Source organism: Hemicordylus capensis, chromosome 15, assembly GCF_027244095.1.
Source record: "Hemicordylus capensis ecotype Gifberg chromosome 15, rHemCap1.1.pri, whole genome shotgun sequence".
NCBI lineage: Eukaryota > Metazoa > Chordata > Lepidosauria > Squamata > Cordylidae > Hemicordylus > Hemicordylus capensis.
This window is the reverse complement of record NC_069671.1, coordinates 3391880-3410893: the sequence shown is the minus strand read 5'-3', so window position 1 is coordinate 3410893 and position 19014 is coordinate 3391880. Positions and strand designations below refer to the sequence as shown.

The window sequence follows — 19014 nt, the reverse complement described above, 5'->3', positions numbered from 1 at the left end:
TTGCCAACACTGAACCGCATTTGCCATTTTGTCGCCCACTCCCCCAGTTCGGAGAGATCTTTTTTGGAATTCCTCACAATCTGTTGTGGATTTCACTACCCTCAATAGTTCCGTGTCGTCTGCAAATTTGGCCTCTTCGCTGGTCCCCCCAACTTCTAGATCGTTTATGGTAACCAGCAGTTAGGGTAAGTGAGCCAATGTTTGTAATCTCTCCATGGCGTCATCTTTAGAGGACATTCTTGCCAATTTCCATTTCAAACCCTCTGTCATCGATGGAGTGTGTTTGATTTTTTTTTTTTTAAACACCATTGCAGGTTTGACGACTGCAGGCCTGAGGGTCAGGATGTCAAAAGTATGATAGGTGCTAACAGATTGGAAGTCTTGAAATGCGACCTTCCATCTCTAGGGGTGCAGACCCAGAAAGCACTGAGTATTCTTCCGCCGTGGTACTGCTTGCTGGCATTCTGTGCTGGACTCCAAACCCCGCCCCAGCCACCAAATGCACCATGGGAACTTAAGACAGGTTCCATAGATGATTTATTGGTAAGGGGCGGAAGAGAGGTAGGACAGTTTGCGTTAACTCTGAACTCGTCCCAGCGAAGGTCATGGCTTTGTCGTGGGGAGACCAGCCCCCACTCCTCCCCTCTTCCCCCCACAATCTCCCAGGCAGCTTGCTTCGTTCTGGTTTCCAAGGCACCCTTGGCCGCACTGAGGCCAAGAAACACTCCCCCTGCTTCCGTTTAGTGGCTCCTGGCCCTGAGACCGGACTCTACTCCTCCATGTCGGGTGCTGTGGTTGCCTGCAGCGTCTGCTCTTTAATGGCGGCCTCGCTCCCTCCAGCCCTATGGGAGTGGCCGTAAATGGCTCCGCTGACCACAGCCACCGCAGCTGGGGAAGGTAGACTTCCCCAGCCTTGGGGAGCTCTTGTCCCTGCTATATTGCACACTTCCCCTCCATTTTGATCCTGCTAATGGGTTACCCTAGATCCACCCACAGGGCAAATTGTGACCCTGCCCCAGCTGGAAAGACCCGTGATGGGGCAGTGCTTGTTCCATCTAGATTTGGGAATGGGTCGCGGATTGAGCCTGCCCTCTCTCACTGCTGCTGCCCCCTGTTGAATTGGGAAACCCTCTCACTGGGCCCTAGGCTGGGGCGGGAAAAGTTACTGCCCCCTACAGCACAGGTGGGACCCAAAGGACAGGCAGAGGGTGCCATCCTGGATCCGAGGTGGGTCTAACACTGAAGGGTACCCTACCAAATGAGGTCAGAATGTGGATCTGGGGGTTGCATGGCTGACCCGGGGGCAAAAATGGCCAAGGGGGCACATGGCCGTTTGCTCGTGATATTCACCCCCCGGGTGGGGCAGGGTTGATCCTCAGGCAGACGGAGGCAAGGACTCACAGTGGACAGCCCCCTCCGGAGAGAAGGGCCTTCCGGCACACCAGGAGAGACAGAAGTCACACAGAGCCGAGCACCGGCAGGTGGAGACACGGGGGAGAGAAACACGGCACAAGATGGCTTGAGAATGGGCCCCACAGCAGCCAGCCCGGCTCCCGGCATCAGTGCCCCACATCCCGGCTGTGGTTGTCATGACCCGGGGGCTCCTGCAATCCCCCCTCCTGGGGAGAGGTGCTGAAGAGGGCACTGAGTCCCGCTGTCGGGCTGGTGGGACTCATCCTGCGGGGAGGCAGGCCCTGGTCAGCGCTCTCCCGCCGATGGCCCATCACTTGGTCGAGGGTCTCCAAGCGCACCGCCGGCAGCAGCCCCAAATTACGGGGGTCCGCCCGGGCCAGGGGGTTCTCGTCGAAGCGCCAGGCCACCTGCAGCCGGGAGCTGGCCCGGCTCTCCCGGCTCTGGCTCAGCTCCCGTGACTTGGAGCGGTGCCGGGGGCTGTCCTTTGAAAACTGGATGCTGGGGATCTCCCCCTTCAGGAGGCTGCTACCACGGCGTCCCTGCGGGGAAGGGCTGCGGCTGGGGCCCTGTTCCCGGCTCGGCGACCGCAGGATCAGGCCCTGGAATTTGGCCAAGCCGGGGCTGCGGCTCCGATGGCGCTTCAGCTTTCCGGGACTGGGGCTGCGGGACTTGGGGCCCAGGAGGACCATGGTGCTGTCGTCCTCTTCTTCGGAGGTCGCCGTCGAGCTGTCCGTGGGGCTGCTGACCTGCTCCAGGTTGGGCAGTGAAATCTAAAGGCAATTAGGGCAGGGGGGCACATGGAGAGAGAAGGCAACATTGACCGGCAGCTCAGCTTCTGTGTGCTGTCCCAGATATTCTTGGGCAAAGCCGGTAGCATCTGCTTTGTATGTAGAAGGTCTCAAGTTCGAGCCTCTGCAGCATCTCCAGCTAGCAGTGGCGGTCTTTGGACTGGACTTCTGGGCGGAGGTCCGGTCCCCTGCAGGCCTCGAGGGGGGCCTCCAAATGCTGAGCAGCCTGCTAGTTTTAGGGGCAGGATTGTGCAAGCAAAAAGAGGGTATCTCTCTGCAAGTCAGTGGAAGAATCCTTATTCAGAATCTCTTCTAGAAATCCAAAAGGTTTCCAGCTTTCCCTGAGCATGTTCTGGTGTTAAAAAAATATAAAAAAATAGTGCATTGCCACTGATCTGGCAGCAGGGCCCCCCAAAAAGGCCTTTAGGTCCGGGCTCCGAAATTGCCTAGGTGCACCCCTGCCAGCTAGGGCTGGGGAAAGACCCCTGCCCAAGACCAGGCAGAGCCGCTGCCAGTCAGTGTAGGCAATCCGGAGTTAGATGGGCCAATGGTCTGGGGAAGGATCACAGCTCAGTGGCAGAGCATCCGTTTCACATGCAGAGGGTCCCAGGTTGATCTCCAGCATCTCCAGATGAATAAATCTCCAGGTAGGGCTGGGAGAGACTCCTCAGAGGCAATAAGAGACTCCTCAGAGGCAATAATTTGCAGTATTTCAAAGAGACTTTGAACAAGGAGACCTGTGCTGCCTTATGAGTGCTGTAAGACACATTTCTCTGAGGCTGAAACAGGTTGGGCTTCAAGAAAGGCTAGGCAGTTCACATCCATAACTTTGATCCAGTCTGAACATGGGTCCATTTAGATCAGTACTGTCTGCACTGGCTGGCAGCAGCTCTCCAGGGTTTTGGGAAGGGGTCTTGCCCAGCCCTACCCGAAGGGATTGAACTGGGGACCTTCTATATACAAAACAGGGGCTCTGTCACTGAGCTATAGACGCTGCTGAACATGCGAAGCTGCCACCTACTGAGTCCAGCCCTTGGTCTATCTAACTCAGTATTGTCCACACTGACTGGCAGCAGCGCTCCAGGTTTTCCTTCCCAACCCTACCTGGAGATGCTGCCAGGGGTTGAACCTGGGACCTTCTGCACATCAAACAAGTGTTCTACACAGATCTACAAGTCCACCACCCACCCACCCTGCCCTCAACTAAGCACCTTTTAATTCACTGCACTGGTTTGCATTTCAGTCCGAGAGCCTGTGACTTTGTCAGCCCCACCCGGTGCTCACCTGGAAGGGCTCCGTCACACCCACCATACTGTTGTAGCTGTTGCTATAGTAGCCCAGGATATATTCGCCTTTTCCTTTGGGCAGAGACTCCTCTGGAATCATTAACTAACATTGAGAAAGAGAGGGAGAAGATCAGGTTGCGGGGGGTGGGAAGGGCGGCAGCTAGGGAGAAAAACACCTGGAGGGAAAATGAGCAGTTATACCTCTGGCAATGGATATTGGAGGGCAAGCCTCCATGGAACATGGCAGTGAACACTGCACCCACCCCCCACCTTAGGGTGGTTTCACACGGGCACACCACTGGAATCCTGCAGATGAGCAGCGGAACATAGGAAGCTGCCTTCTACTGAGTCAGACCCTTGAGCCACCTAGCTCAGTATTGTCTTCACAGACTGGCAGCGGCTTCTCCAAGGCTGCAGGCAGGAGTCTCTCTCGGCTCTGTCTTGGAGATGCTGCCAGGGAGGGAACTTGGGACCTTCTGCATGCAAGCCTGATGATGCTCTTCCCAGAGCAGTTCCATCCCTTAAGGAGGAGATCTTGCAATGCTCACACGTAGTTCCCCATCCAAAGGCAAACCAGGGTGGACCCTGCTTAGCAAGGGGGACACTTCATGCTTGCTACTATGAGACCAGCTGAACTCCCCAGTCAAGCCCCAAGCACAGTGGGATTTGGGGGTGTGGGTTGCCTCGTCCAGCTCAGTTTGGAGGGAGGACAGGCACTTCCTGTGGGGTAGCAGCCAGGAACGGCAAATAAGGGAGGCAAGCTTCATTAGACATTGTGCCTTTTAGGGTCCCAGTTACCTGATAAATATTGCTCTCTGTATCCTCCTGCTTGGCCCACACATAGGCAACGTAGTCTTTGTAATGCCGGAAGCCCACCTGACAGGGAGAGATGGCCAGAAAAAGGGATCAGAAAAGACTCTTCAGGCAGGGGTCAGCTCTTTTCCTCAGGGACAGTTCCAAGGGTAATGGAATCAGGCATGTTACACTTTTTTTCAATGACTGTAGCTCTAAGCAAGTTTTCAGGCTGATGCTATATATACCCAGTGGCAGGAGAACATCTCCTACAGTAAGGCCATATTTTTTTCAAAACCCTGAAATATTAGAGATAGCATCTGAAATCTGCAAGATATGCAAAACTCATTAGTAACGGAATCAGAGACCATATAAGGAGAAATTCTGATTCCGTTATCGACATACTTTGCCCATTTCAGACACTATCTTATATATTTTGAAGAGTTTGATACCACAGATACCAAATTTTGCATGAGCAATCCCGCCACTGAAATTAGCTGAATGCCTTACCTTTTACAGCAGAATATGCTGGATGGAATTTTTAAATAATTTGGAGGTTATTTGGGGGGAAGAAATCCTGAATATATGCAGCATATTTTAACTGTTGTTCTCCAATTTTTAACACTCAGTAATCAATTAGATCAAGAACTCAAAAACAACATCATGCCCAAGAGAAGCAGAAGATCTTTCTCAGATTCAAGTTTACTATGATTCAGATTTACTATGTATAGGAATTATTCAATAAAATAAAAGATGTTTCAAGTTGACATCCAACACATTTAAAACTACAAGAGGACCTTGATATTCATGGGGGTTCCATTCCACACTACAACTATGGATATGGAAGCCGTGAATATTGAAGCATTAAGTAAAGGTAAAGTGTGCTGTCAAGTCAATTTCGACTCCTGGCACCCACAGAGCCCTGTGGTTGTCAATGGGAGAATACAGGAGGGGCTGACCATTGCCTCCTCCCACACAGTGTGAGATGATGCCTTTCAGCATCTTCCTATATCACTGCTGCCCGATAAAGGTCTGGGAAACATACCAGCGGGGATTCAAACTGGCAACGTTCTGCTTGTTAGTCAAGCATTTCCACGCTGGCCACTGAAGGTGACTTCATTGAGGCATTAAAGCAATGAGGAATTAGGGGTTAGGTTCCCAGTTTGAGAAAAACCTCCAAAAGACATCGAATTTTGCCTACTAAACTTAGCTGTTCCCCCTGAGTTGCGCTGTGCCTACGAATGCCTCCAACATGGCCAAAATTTGCCATTTTTCCAATATTTTAAAACAGAGCCATTTTGAGGCTCCAAAACACAACAGGATCCCCCCCCCCATTTCCCCCATGTATACCAAGGTTAGCCATCTATTACCCGACTGCAGATATGGGAATCCGTGGATATAGAGTCCATGGATATCGAGGTCTTACTGCATTCTTTTACTCCCCTTTTGCAAGCACATCAATGCAAAAGGTTGCATATATTTAATTTCTTGGACTTTCCTATCAGTGTATTTATGCAAAACGACCTGGCCCAGTCAACAATGGGCCTCACCTACTAGTCGATAATATTTCTGGAATTGCCCCCAGGGCAGCCCTGATGGATCTGTTTTGCCTTCTCTTGAAATAGAGAATGCTGGTCCCAGGGTGGGGCCTTCAGGGGAACCCTTCCTAGCCAGGAGCTGAGAGCAGATCAGTGGGTGGAGCCCAGTGGAATAACTGTCTAATCACCAAATATATATACAGCTTTAAAAGAAAGTAGACAGGGGGAGGTAGGGCAGGGGGGCTTGGCCTTTCCCACTGCATTTCTAGTAAATGACTCCCAAGCCAAATAATCTTTTCTCAGCACCAAATCTTTGCATATAATCTACCTTCCAATTGTTTCCACATCTAATACACTGAATGGCTTTCTTTCATTTTTTTAAAGTCCTTACAATATGAATAATTTAGTTCTAATGTCTCCCTTTGGACATAATATGCGTTTCTATTAATGTGTCTCTTTCTCGGACAGGCATCTGTTGTGAGCAGCCAAGAGACTGCACTAGGGATACGGATACAGCACTAGGGATATGGATACGGCGGATCTTTATATACTGCCTTTCAACAGACATTCTCAAAGTGGTGTGTGTGTGCGCGCGCATGCAAAATACGACTCCTTGTCCCCAAAGGGCTCACAATCTAAAAAAGAATCAAAGACAGATATCAGCAACAGCCACTGGAGGGATGCTATGCTGTGGATGGGGAGGGCCAGTTGCTCTCCCCCGCTCAACAAAAAAGATGCCTTTCTGCTCAGCAGGGGGTTGCAAAGCCAGGGGTCGCAAAGTCCCCCAGCTGCAGTGTGTTCCACAGGCTTAGATGCCTTTGAGATCTGGCTCCCCAATCTTGTAGCACAACATCATCTCTGGGGACCAGACTTCTATCATCTCCAGCCACAGTGGCTGCAGGGAGCAGTAGTCCAATCTTGGGAACCCAAGACTGGAAACACGTCTTTGATAAAGGCAATATTCAGGGTGGGAGGAAGAGCAGCCCCTCCATGGCTGTTAAGAGCAATGGCCAGATGGAACCGCCAGGTTTAGGGTACTTCTAGACCAGGGCTGGGGAAACTTGACCCTCCAGCTCCTGTGGAACTACAACTGCCATCATTCCCACCTGGGATTGATGGGCTTTTAGTTCAACAAAAGCTGGAGGGCCAAGTTTACCCACCCTTGCTCTAGATCAGGCCTGCTCAACTTAGGCCCTCCAGCTGTTTTGGACTACAACTCCCATAATCCCCAGCTACAGTGGCCAATAGCCAGGGATTGTGGGAGTTGTAGTCCAACATCTGTAGGAGGGCCGAAGTTGAGCAGCCCTGCTCTAGATGATACATAGGAAGAACAGTTCACTGGGACTTATTTCCAGGAAAGCATGCATGAGGTTGCAGGCAAGTCACTGACATTCCTTAAGAGGAAAGCATTTCAGGAAGTGATTAATTAAGAATCAACAATGTTTAGAGAAATATTCTACACTTAAAACATCAAACATTTGTGGTTTGTTTGCCCTGTTAGGAGACTTGGTGTGGGGTGGGGGCGGGGGAGTGAAATTGACTAGCAGATAACAGGCTTGCCTGGGGGATTTTGCAGCGGAGGTGAAATTGACCAGGGCATTTTTCACTCAGGGCTTTTAGCTCCCATGTCTTCCAGAACTGAGGTGTCTGTTCAAATATCGGGCAGATTTACCCCGAAGTCCCGGCAAACTATTGGGGAGCACTTCACACACAATCCAGGTTTTTCATTGCATGTCAGGAGTGTTGCCTGATTTATATCCAGAGTCAAAAGATGCACTTTATGCATTGGTTATTTGGGGCAACTTTGAACTCGCAGTAAAGCCTACTATGTCAAAAATGCCCAGCAGACTTCCTTTCCCCCCACTAAAGTGGTCAAATGTTATCCTGTTCCACTGCAACACAATTTCTGTGGTTTTGCACACACTTCCAGGGGAAAAAAACAGTATCGTGTTCTTATATGAGAGCAGTCCAGATGTAAGCCATTGATTAGAGTAACCTGTTTCCTTGTCACACTTCAATTTATGTTTGTCTGTATATATGCGTATAAATGCACACACACACACACACAAATTTAAAGGTTACAGTTATGAGATGGGCTTACATCAAGTTATTCATAAGTTTATTTATTCATTCATTCATTCAATTTCTATACCACCCTTCCAAAAATGGCTCAGGGCAGTTTACACAGAGAAGTAATAAATAAATAAGATGGACAAATAAATAAGCTAAGGTAATAAATAAGTTTGCTCATAAGTTACTCACAAGCAATCTTATGGAACAAGTTTAGTTAGTTACTTAGTTACAAGTTTACTTGTCCTATTTCAGTGGAAGTACTCATGAGTAATTGACCCTGGATGTAAGCCGATGACTGGAGTTATCCGCCTAACTAACTTGTCCGCATTTAAACTTGTCCGCATTTAAACTAGTACACTCACACTCAGGGTACCCAAGATGAAAATTTGCAACAGAAAGGGTACACTTATGTTTTGTTTTGTTTTTTAAGGTCAGGAACCCCCTTCTTTAACACAAAACTGTACAACTTTTGGCCCTCCTGCAGATGTTGGACTACATCATCCCTACTGGCCACTGGAGCTAGGGATGATGGGAGTTGGAGTCCAACAGGAGCTGGAGGGCTGAAGGCATACCCCCTGCCCCCGCACCTTACTCCTGCTTCTCACCATGGCTCTCCGATGCTCGAGAGCGAGGGTTCCCTACTTGTGGTCCTCCAGATGTTGCTGAACTACAACTCCCAAGGCTTGGTAGGAGTTGTAGTTCATCAACATCTGGGAGGACCACAGGTTGGGAACTCCTGGGCAAGAGTCAGCCTTGGGCATCCACATTTCTAAAAATCCAGGTATGGCTTCAGTCCCCTCTGAATTTAGTAACTGGGGCATGAGGTGGCTTACCAGTTCTACCAAGGCCAAAAAGATGCCCCCTCCCCCGGCCCCCTCCCTCTCTACCCAAACCAGTTGGCCCCCAAACAGCTGCCTGGATCTCTTACTCGGTACAGGGCGATCCAGTCCCAGGAGCTGCGGTGGTAACTCACGGAGATCTTATACCGGACGACAGCCTGCTCTATTTTTGTCCACTCGTCAGCCACTTGAAGCTCTACCAGTGGCACATCTGCCCTGGAAGAAAACTGCCAGAGAGAGAGAGGCTGGGTGAGAGAGGCTGGAGCAAGTCATGTTGTGTCCAGAAAACAGAAACTGCCTTCCCAGGAATGGAACCAACTCAGGTCCACTGGTTGGTTTCCAACGTTGTGTTGCCAGATGTTGGACTACAACTCCCAGCATCCCCAGCCAAGGGCCGGGGATGCTGGGAGTTGTAGTCCAACATCCGGACTACACAACCATTGTGGTTGGGGATGATGGGAGTTGTAGTCCAACATCATCTGGCAATCCAAGGTTGGGAATCCCTGGTCTAGAGGTGATGGGGTGGCCATGTTTGTTCAACAGCCATCTAAAGAGACCCACTGTGGGGTAAGTGAAGTAAGTAAAGTGTGCCTTCGAGTCGGTGTCGACTCCTGGTGACCACAGAGCCCCGTGTTTGTCTTTGGCAGAATACAGGAGGGGTTGACCATGGCCTCCTCCCGCGCAGTATGAGATGATGCATTTCAGCATCTTCCTCTATCACTGCTGCCTGATAGAGGCATTTCCCATAGTCTGGTAAACAGACCAGTGGGGATTCGAACCGGCAACTTCTGGCTTGCTAATCAAGTCATTTCTAGTGACCTGGATTTGGAAGACCCAGATTCAAATTCCCATTCAGCTATGAAGCACACCAGGTCTGAGTTAGTCACAGTCTCTCAGCCTAACCTACCTCACATGGTCAGAAAAACATAGGAACATAGGAAGCTGCTATATTCTGAGTCAGGCCATTGGTCCATCTAGCTCAGGGTTGTCTACCCAGACTGGCAGCGGCTTCTCCAAGGCTGCAGGCAGGAATCTCTCTCAGCCCTATCTTGGAGATGCTGCCAGGGAGGGAACTTGGGACCTCGATGCTCTTCCCAGAGCAGCTCCATCCCCTAAGAAGGGGAATCTCTTCCAGTGCTCACACTTCTAGTCTCCCTTTCATATGCAACCAGGGTGGACCCTGCTTAGCTAAGGGGACAAGTCATGCTGGCTACCACCAGATCAGCTGAACCATCATGTGTGCCTCTCTGAGCTCCTTGGAGGAAGAGCAGGGTGGAGTGCAGTGTTCCCTCTAACAGGGATCCCCAGACATTGTTGATGACAACTCCCAGAATTCCCAAGCAAAAGTCATTATAGCTGGGGATTCTGGGAGCTGTCGTCAACAACATCTGGGAATCCCTGTTAGAGAGAACACTGGTGGAGTGTGAATGCCATACATAAAGCCCCGTCCCACGCCCCACATATTTGGACTTCCTGACAGTACAACCCGAACTCGGGCAGTCCCCGCAAGAGAGTTCCCAGCAGGGCTCCGGACTCACCAGCAGAGCAAAGATGGAGACGACAGGCTTGTGGTCACTCACGGTGTACTCCATGTGGCTACGGTAGCAGAGCTGGGTCACCGACACCCCACCACCACCGGGCCTCCCGGGGTGTGTCGGGACCCCAGAGCCTTTGATCTTCCACAGGATCCGGTCCGTCCAAGCCGGCTTCCGCTTCTTGGCGCTGTGGGGCACACGAGGCGGCACTTCAGGGCTCAAGGGCCAGAACTTGGGCTCTGGGTTCAAATCCTCCCGCCGATAGGATCAAGTGGGAAGTTCACTTAAGCCAGCCAGGATCTCTCAGCCCAACCTACCTAACAGGTTTGTTGTGAGGATGAGAAAGGGGGGCCATGTGTGCTGAACGCCGTGGCAGAAGGGTGCGATTAAAATGTTATTTATTATTATTATTATTTCTTGTTTACACAGTCAGACAGGTGTTATTGACTGGTTTGTTTTATCCAGACATCGAGTCCTTCCCAAGGATCTGGGATGGCTGAATTTTATTGTCAATTGTTATAGATATCGTCGCAGAATATAGGCTGTTCCCAGTAAAGCTGCTTTTTGTAATAGCGAATAGCCACTGAGAGAGCATCCCAGAGTCTGGGGGCAGCAACAGAGAAGGCCCTGTCCTGTGTGCACGACAGCCGAGCCTCCCTCATTTTGCGGAGGGAGGCGATCCAGAGCAGAAACACGTTGGGGGAAGAGGGAAACCCATCCTCCCCCCCTGCCAGAGCACCCAACCTGCTACATAAAAATCAAGGGTGTGCTGAAAGCAGGGCTGCATACCTCGCCAGCTGCCTCTGGACTACAACTCCCATCATCCCCAGCCACAGCAGCCAATAGTCAGGGACAGTGAGAGTTGCAGCCCAGCATTGGCAGCAAGGTCAAAGTGCAGAAGCCTGGCCTTACAGCAATGACTATTTTGACCGCAGCCCCAAGGCCTTCCCCAGAACTCTCTCCTGCAAGCAAGGACACGTGCAAAGCGTGCCCAGGGGTACCCATTCCTCCCAGCCCCGTCTTCCCCTCCCAGCCCACCTCTCGGGCCCAGCTCAGCACCACGCACCTGGTGTCGTACATGTTGGTCCCCACATCAAACTTGAAGGTTGGGGGGAAGTTCAGCAAGCCCTCCTGGAAGCCTTTTAGGATGGGCCATGTGCTCTTGGCGATGTTCAGCTGCAGGAGACGGAGAGGAGGAGACGCGTGAAGGTGCGGCTGCAGGGTGTGAGGAGAGGTCTCTGGGCCCACGGAAGAGGCCAAGGGAGAGCTGGTCTTGTGGTCGCAAGCAGGACTTGTCCCCTTTGCTAAGCAGGGCCCACCCTGGTTTGCATCTGGATGGGAGACTATATGTCTGAGCACCGTAAGGTATTCCGCTCAGGGGATGGGGCCACTCTGGGAAGAGCATCTAGGTTCCCAATTCCCTCCCTGGCAGCATCTCCAAGGTAGGGCTGAGAGAGACTCCTGCCTGCAGCCTTGCCTTGGAGAAGCTGCTGCCAGTATGGGTCGGCAATACTGAGCTAGATGGACCAAGGGTCCAACTCAGTATACGGCAGCTTCCTGTGTTCAAGCATTTCCCAGGCTTGCTGCCTGGACTAATTAATAGGGAGGAGAGGAGGTCTTGTGGTAGCAAGCATGAATTGCCCCCTTTGCTAATCAGGGTCCACCCTGGTTTGCATTTGGATGGGAGACTACATGTGTGAGCACTGTAAGATATTCCACTCGGGATGGGGCCACTCTGGGAAGAGCACCTGCCTGCTTGCATGCAGAAGTGTCTAAGTCCCCTCCCTGGCAGCATCTCCAAGGTAGGGCTGAGAGAGACTCCTGCCTGCAACCTTGGAGGAGCTGCTGCCAGTCTGGGTAGACGATATTGAGCGAGATGGACCAAGGGTCTGACTCAGTAGAAGGCAGCTTCCTTGGTTTTTACGACAGACACGGGACCGGTGAAGCCTAGCAAGATCACGGGATTACAAGATGGATCACAAAATGAGGGGCCGTTATTTTTATCACCACCTCCTGGTCAATCATTCACCCACTAAAGGGAGTGCTTGATTTTTATGGTGGGGGAAAGTACCAAAGGCTACTGTGGCCAGGGGTGAGGGGAGTTCACTGGAAGTTTGGAATCTCTGCTCTGTAGGTAACAGCAGAGTCTCCGCCTCTGCCCTGAAGTCAGGATGTGACCCGGACTCCCAGGGGTCTGAGCTTATGTGCCCCCTGCGGTCTCCGGCCAAATGGGCGTGGGCTATTCTGGAATGCCCACCAAGATCAAGAGACAGGACTAGCCCCCAAGGATTGCATCTCACCTGCCCCCCCCCTCACCTGGTCCTTCTCCCAGAGCTGATGGAGGATGTTGTTGTCAATGGCGTATTTCACAAAGCGGATGTCCAGGCTCTCAATGCGGAAGTTAAGATCCCCAAACCAGAAGACGACGCTGGCAGAGAGAAGAGCAGGGCACACAAAGGTGAAATCCGGACACGCCCGGGTCTTGTGGTAGTAAGTGTGACTTGTCCCCTTTGCTAAGCAGGGTCTGCCCTGGTTTGTGTTTGGATGGGAGACTATATCTGAACATTGCAAGAGATTCCCCTTAGGGGAGGGGGCCGCTCTGGGAAGAGCACCTGCCTACTTGCATGCAGAAGGTTCCCAGTTCCCTTCCCGGCCTCTCCAGATAGGGCTGAGCTTGAGAGAGATCCCTGCCTGCAACCTTGGAGAAGCCGCTGCCAGTCTGTGCTGACAACACTGAGTTAGATGGACCAAGGGTCTGACTCAATAGAAGACAGCTTCCTATATTCATGCTCCTTCATGTTACAAATGGGGCAGGCCCCAGCTACAGGACCAAGATGCCCCATCTGCAGGGAGAAAGAGGGCCAAATTTGAGATGCCGGTGGGGGAGGAGAAGGACTATCAACAGCAATGAGCCATGAGAGCAAGATAAAACCTCCATATTCAGAAGCAATCTACCAGATCCTGAGGACATGCAACTGGGGAGGGTTCAGAATTCTTCCAGTCCCCTCAGGGGAACCTCTCCCAGTGCTCACACGTGGAGTCTCCCATCCAAATGCAAACCAGGGCAGGCCCTGCTTAGCAAAGGGGAGGATAATTCATGTTTGCTGCCACAAGGCCAGCTCTCTCTCTCTCTCTCTCTCTCTCTCCCTCCCCCTCCTGTTGGGTGGAGGCAGAGAGGCTTTTGCTGGGAAGCAGCTTCGGAGCTTCGACTCCAAGGGGGAATCTAGGTCAGCGCTCTGAGCCGTTCGCTCTCCTGGCGGGCTTCCAACAGGCTCCACTGCCTCTGCTGAATGGATCAAGTGCCTGGCGCAGCTGCACGGGGTGTTCTCGGCAGCAGCCCTTCTGTGGGAGATGCTCCGGCTTCCAAAGGGTCAGATGTGGCCGCACATGGGTAGGTGCGTGCGTGCGTGCGCACCAGTGTGCAAACAACGCCACCAGCAGAGACCTGTCCCAATCACAAGGCGGAGCTGGGTTGGGGAGGGCTGCATTTCTCATAGCTGAAGGCGTCGATTTTGCAGAAGGCAAACTGGGAGGTCATTTCAAAGACGAGCCCCAGCAAACCTGCACATCTCTCTGCACAGATTCCGAAGACAACACCACCGGGCTCCGGGAAACTGGAGAGGGAAGCAGGCAAGCTCAGAGGCAGCATGCCCTTCTTGTCTGCAGAAGGTCCCGGGTTCATCCCCCGGCCTCTCCAGCCCCCAGCTTGTCTCCATTGCAGCTCTGAAGCTTTGGAAGACGCTCCCTGAAGAAATAAGAGTCCCCATCTCTGGCAGCTTTTTCGATGCATTTATTCACCCCAGCTTCTAATTAGACTTATGAGATCTAATCGTTCTTCCACAGTTTTCATCGAGGCTGTTTTATTTTTAACAATGTGGGTTTGGGGCAAAATATAAATATGCTAAACTGCTGATGATGATGATGACGACGACGATGATGATCTGGTCTTGTGGCAGCCAGCATGACTTGTCCCCTTAGCTAAGCAGGGTCTGCCCTGGTTGCATATGAATGGGAGACTAGAAGTGTGAGCACAGTAAGATATTCCCCTGAGGGGATGATGGGGCCATTCTGGGAAGAGCATCTAGGTTCCCAGTTCCCTCCCTGGCAGCATCTCCAAGATAGGGCTGAGAGAGACTCCTGCCTGCAACCTGGGAGAAGCTGCTGCCAGTCTGGGTAGACGATACTGAGCTAGATGGACCAAGGGTCAGACTCAGTATACAGCAGCTTCCTGTGCTCTTCGGGACTCACCCTAGTTCATGCCTAGAGAGGTCAGAGACGGGTCTTCCCTGCTGCCCATGACAAAATGTGCTGACCTTTGTGAGTCTCCATTGAAGAGGACCTGGCAGTGAAGCCCAGGCGCTTTAATGCCCATTCTATGGGAACACGTCCCAGGGAAGGGGGCCGGCTGGCTGGCCTTGCTCTGGCTGCTCCACAGCAGCACCCCTGACTGGGGACAGAAGGAGAACTGCAGCCAACCATCCCAGGAAGTATCAGGTGACCTGGGGAGCCAATAGGACCTCTGCTGACCCTAGATAAGAAGTCCCTTGGGCCTGAGCTTCTTGTAGGTGTGAGGAGGCGCATAGGGCACACTACATAGGAAGCTGCTTTCTACTGAGACAGACCGTCGGTCCCTAGTATTGTCTGCACTGACTGGCAGCAGCTCCTCCAAGGTTCCAGGCAGGGGTCTCTCCCATCCCTCCCTGGAGATGCTGCCAGGGAGTGAACCTGGGACCTTCTGCATGCAAGCAGGCAGATGCTCGACCACTGAGGTATGGCTCCATCCCCCAAGGGCAACATCTTCCTGTGCTTGCATGAAGCCACCCATCCAAATGAAAACCAAGGCAGACCCCGCTTAGCAAAGGGGGCAATTCATGCTCGCCACCACAAGACCCGTTTGCCAACTCGTTTGGTGGCTGCCCCAAGATTGTGGAAGGCGCTCCCGGCTGAGATACGATCCTCCCCATCTCTGGCCATTTTTTAAAAACACCTGAAAACCCATCTTTTCGCCTAAGCTTGCTCAGCTTTTTGAAATTGTTTAGGTTTTAATCTCTGGTTTATTTTAAATTGTTAAATTGTTTTAAGTTTTTGTAGGTGTTTTTTAACTTGTTTTATGCTATTGTTAACCACCCAGAGACGAAAGTTTGGGGCGGTGTACAAATTTGATAAATAAATAAATAGAAAGATAAGATAAGATAAGACAAGACTGGCTACACCTATCCTGAAGAGCCACAGATAAGCCACACCCTAACAATCTCCCAGAACTTAGTTTCAGTCTTCCTTGTTAAAGGGACTCCCAGGTGCTGGGGGCTACAACTCCCATCACGCCCAGCTACAATGGCCTTTGGCTGGGGATGCTGGGATTTGTAGTCAACACCACCTGGGAATTCCCTGCTACAGAGAACATGGAGGCCACTCAGCCTGGTTGGCAAGTGCCACTACCCTAGACCTGACCCTCGCACAAGTCTCCATGCCACACAGCCTATTGGGGGGGCAGGGCGGGTCACATTAGGCTGAGAGCAGACATTTTTGGGACTGAGGAGTTCAGCCGTCACACACCCCTTGCTGGGAAACACTTGGAGCAGGGCTTCTGAAACGGGGGCCCTCAGCCGTGTTGCTGGTCACAGAGATTCCCAGATGCTGTTGACTACAAAACCCATCACCCGCTGCTGCAGGGGCCTTTGGCTGGGGTTGCTGGGAGTTGTCGTCAACCACATCTGGAGATCCCTGCCACAGGGAACACTGCTCGGGACCCCGCCTGCCTTTCCTCCCAGAGCTCAAAGGCGACCGAGATGGTACTCACTCGTGGTCCAGGATCCCATTGGCGGACGGACCTTCAAACTGCTGCAGGTTCAGGATGGTGGTGAAGTCCTCCTTGCGCTGCTCAGACTTCTCCATGTGCGCCGGCAGGTGGCAGTTGAGGAAGCACAGCATGTGCCCAAAGACGGAGAGGCGCACACTCACCCCACCCTTGTTGCCCTGAAGCGAGCGGAAGACAGAGGAGGTGGGCAGGGCAGGGGCGGGAGACAGTGGCAGAGGAACGCTCCAGCCGCCTGCTCCGTTCAGGAGAGCCAGTGAGGAAGGACACTCGGGAGCAACCGGCAAGCACCATTTTTGGGAGGCACACTTTAAAACATGCTGCACCTCTTTTACGGTCGCTGCACTGGTTACCTGTTCGCCTCCGGGTCCAATTCAAAGTGCTGGTTCTCACCTACAAAACCCTGATGGGCTCAGCACCTGTATATCTCCGGGATCGCCTCTCTCAGCCAGTTGTATCCCGGACTGTGAGTTCTTCTCAGCTGGCCCTCCTGAGTGTCCTGGGCCCTGGTCTAGTGCATGGTGCCTGGGCCCGTAGGAGGGCCTTCTCTGTGGCCGCCCCTATTCTTTGGAACACTCTTTCCCCCCAGATTCATTCAGCCTCCTCCCTGGCTGCTTTTAAGGCCCGTCTTAAGACCCATCTGTTTCACCAGGCATTTGGCCTTTAATTATTATTATTATTATTATTATTATTATTATTATTATTATTATTAATTATAATTGTTATTCATTGTAATTGTTATTGTTCACCACCTACAGTCTTTGGAGGAGGTGGTATATAAGAAAATTTTAATAAATAAATAAAATGACACACACACACACCCAGAAAGTGTTTGGACTCTGTTCAGAGAGGTAAGGGGGAATTTCTTAATTTCTGAAAAGAGAGTTCAGTTCTGGGTAAGAGCCACACATCTGCCCTTGGAAGAAGGCCCTGTGTCATGGACCAAGGCCATTCTCTGCAGTTGGGGGATGAGGCAGTCAGGTTCAGTGATGAGACGGAGGAACTGAGGATCCGGCCCCCAGATGACCCCAGGCTCCTGGGACCACCACACACACACACACACACACACCAAGAGGGCTCGGAGAATCCAAGCCACTATCTCCCCTACAGCGTGATGACACAGCCCTGCTTTCGCCCTCAGTTTTGCAGAGGGCCACCAATCTCAGGACAAGCCTCCCCCACCCCACACCTGCATCACCAGAGGCAGAAAAATCAAACAAGGCCTCTTTAAGACACAGAAGGGGCGGCGTCAATTCCTTGTGTCTGGGTAGGGAAGCTACCCATGAAAACTGGCAGGGAAGCTGCTGGAGCAACTTTCTTTTAGCGTTACATCACCCAGCTCCTGCTCAGCCTTAGCCAAAGTGCTGACTCCTTGCACTGGGAGCTGTCCAAGGTCTGCAGTGCTCCAGCATGCCTTCCTTAGTGGAAACAGGATAGCCTGCTTTTTTACTTCTAAGCTGAAGGGGCAGTTGAAATTACTCCGGACCAAGTTTTTTAAAAAAAAAAATGCAGTGCTAGTGCATCCTTACCGGAGACAGGCATGAAATAACTTTTTAATTTGTTTTGAATTTGAATCAAATTAAGAACATTCGCTTCAAATCAAATTCAAATCTGGTCTGAAAATTCAATTTGAATCTGAATCGATTCAACCCTGTTTTGGAGCCTTTTTAAACCGATGGGGGGTGGGGGTGAGTGGTTTTTTTAAAAAAGGGCCAAACAGCTCTCAAATCAAATTCGGGTCAAATTTTGAAAATTCGATTCAGATTTGAATCACATTGCCCTTTTAAGGGGTGGTTGCGCTTGACTTTGAATCACTTGAATCACCCAGATTTGAATTCTACTCAATCCTTACCCCCTCCCTTGGGAGGATGTTATTGCCCAAGGGTTGGCAGAGAGGAAGAGGAAGAACTCAATTGAGGACTTCTTGCTTCAATGGGCAAAGAGCAATGGAGGCATCCAATACAGCAACTGCTTTTTAAAGCACACTTCAGCCTGCCTTGTGGTCCACAGTTAGGGAAGCACTGGCATGCACTTCCTGGAAATGTATCTTCAGGCAAACTGAAGAGAAAAGTGCCTCTGAGGATGTGCAAAGTTGCATCTTCCTTCTCCCACACAGCTCCTCTCAATGATCTGTCTGTCTCTAGCAAATCATGATTGGCCATAAACAAACCATCTGCACCCATCAGTTAGCAGCTGGTCCCTTTTCTCCCCCTGACCTACACACACACACACACACACTCACCCAGTATCCACCCAATCCCGTCCTGGTGCAGTCTGTCTGGATATCCTGGAGGAAAGGCAGGTGATAGTACTTGGCAAAGACCATCAGAATGACCCCTTGCATCCGGACTGTGCTGACCTGGAATGGGAGAAAGCAGTGAGACAGGACACTCCTCGCCCTCAATGGAGGCTTGGCTCCGGGTTCTAATCCTGCGCCCCCATACTCCCAATTGACCTTGGGAGTCAACTGAGAACACAAATCGATTCTCAAGCGTCGACTTTGAAATGGTGTCTCTCGGGAGGCCAAGATCAGACACAAGAACGTTAATGCTCCTTAATGGTCAGTGGATGTGTCTGTACTGGGAGTTAATCATTAGGAGATGGTCTCAGAGATCTCGCAAGAATGCGGAAAGCCATGGGAGTCTGGGGGAATGTGGCACCGATCTCTAGATGAGGGGAGGGAGCTGATATTTTGGAGAGACTCAGAAATATGAGAGCTGGTACCTAGTTGAACATATATCAGCATGGGAAGCTGCTTTCTACCAAATCAGAGCCTTGGCTAAGGGGTTGTTAACTTTTTTGCACCTGCCTCGTTTATGTAAGACTAGGAGGTGTGGCCCATTGTTGATTGGGCAGAGTTATTTTGCATAGATTAAACTGCCAGGGAAGTTCAAGAGAGTAAATCTATGGAACAGGAGCTTTTATTAATGTGCCT

At 51.4% G+C, this 19014-nt stretch overlaps 1 protein-coding gene across 5 annotated transcripts in view; it reads right to left on the bottom strand.

Annotated features, from left to right (window-relative positions):
- Positions 1-519: 519 nt before the first annotated feature.
- The window catches only part of INPP5J (inositol polyphosphate-5-phosphatase J), a 47100-nt gene continuing 28605 nt past the window's right edge, over positions 520-19014 (bottom strand). For all 5 annotated transcript variants that reach the window (XM_053279888.1, XM_053279890.1, XM_053279889.1 and 2 more), the window contains 9 exons: positions 18322-18438; positions 16065-16240; positions 12581-12692; positions 11331-11440; positions 10268-10451; positions 8819-8956; positions 4286-4363; positions 3486-3590; positions 520-2183 (listed from right to left, as the gene is read on the bottom strand). In XM_053279888.1, coding sequence (XP_053135863.1) covers positions 1560-2183; positions 3486-3590; positions 4286-4363; positions 8819-8956; positions 10268-10451; positions 11331-11440; positions 12581-12692; positions 16065-16240; positions 18322-18438 — 1644 coding nt within the window. In that variant the 3' untranslated portion in view covers positions 520-1559. The remainder of the gene's footprint in view (positions 2184-3485; positions 3591-4285; positions 4364-8818; positions 8957-10267; positions 10452-11330; positions 11441-12580; positions 12693-16064; positions 16241-18321; positions 18439-19014) is intronic.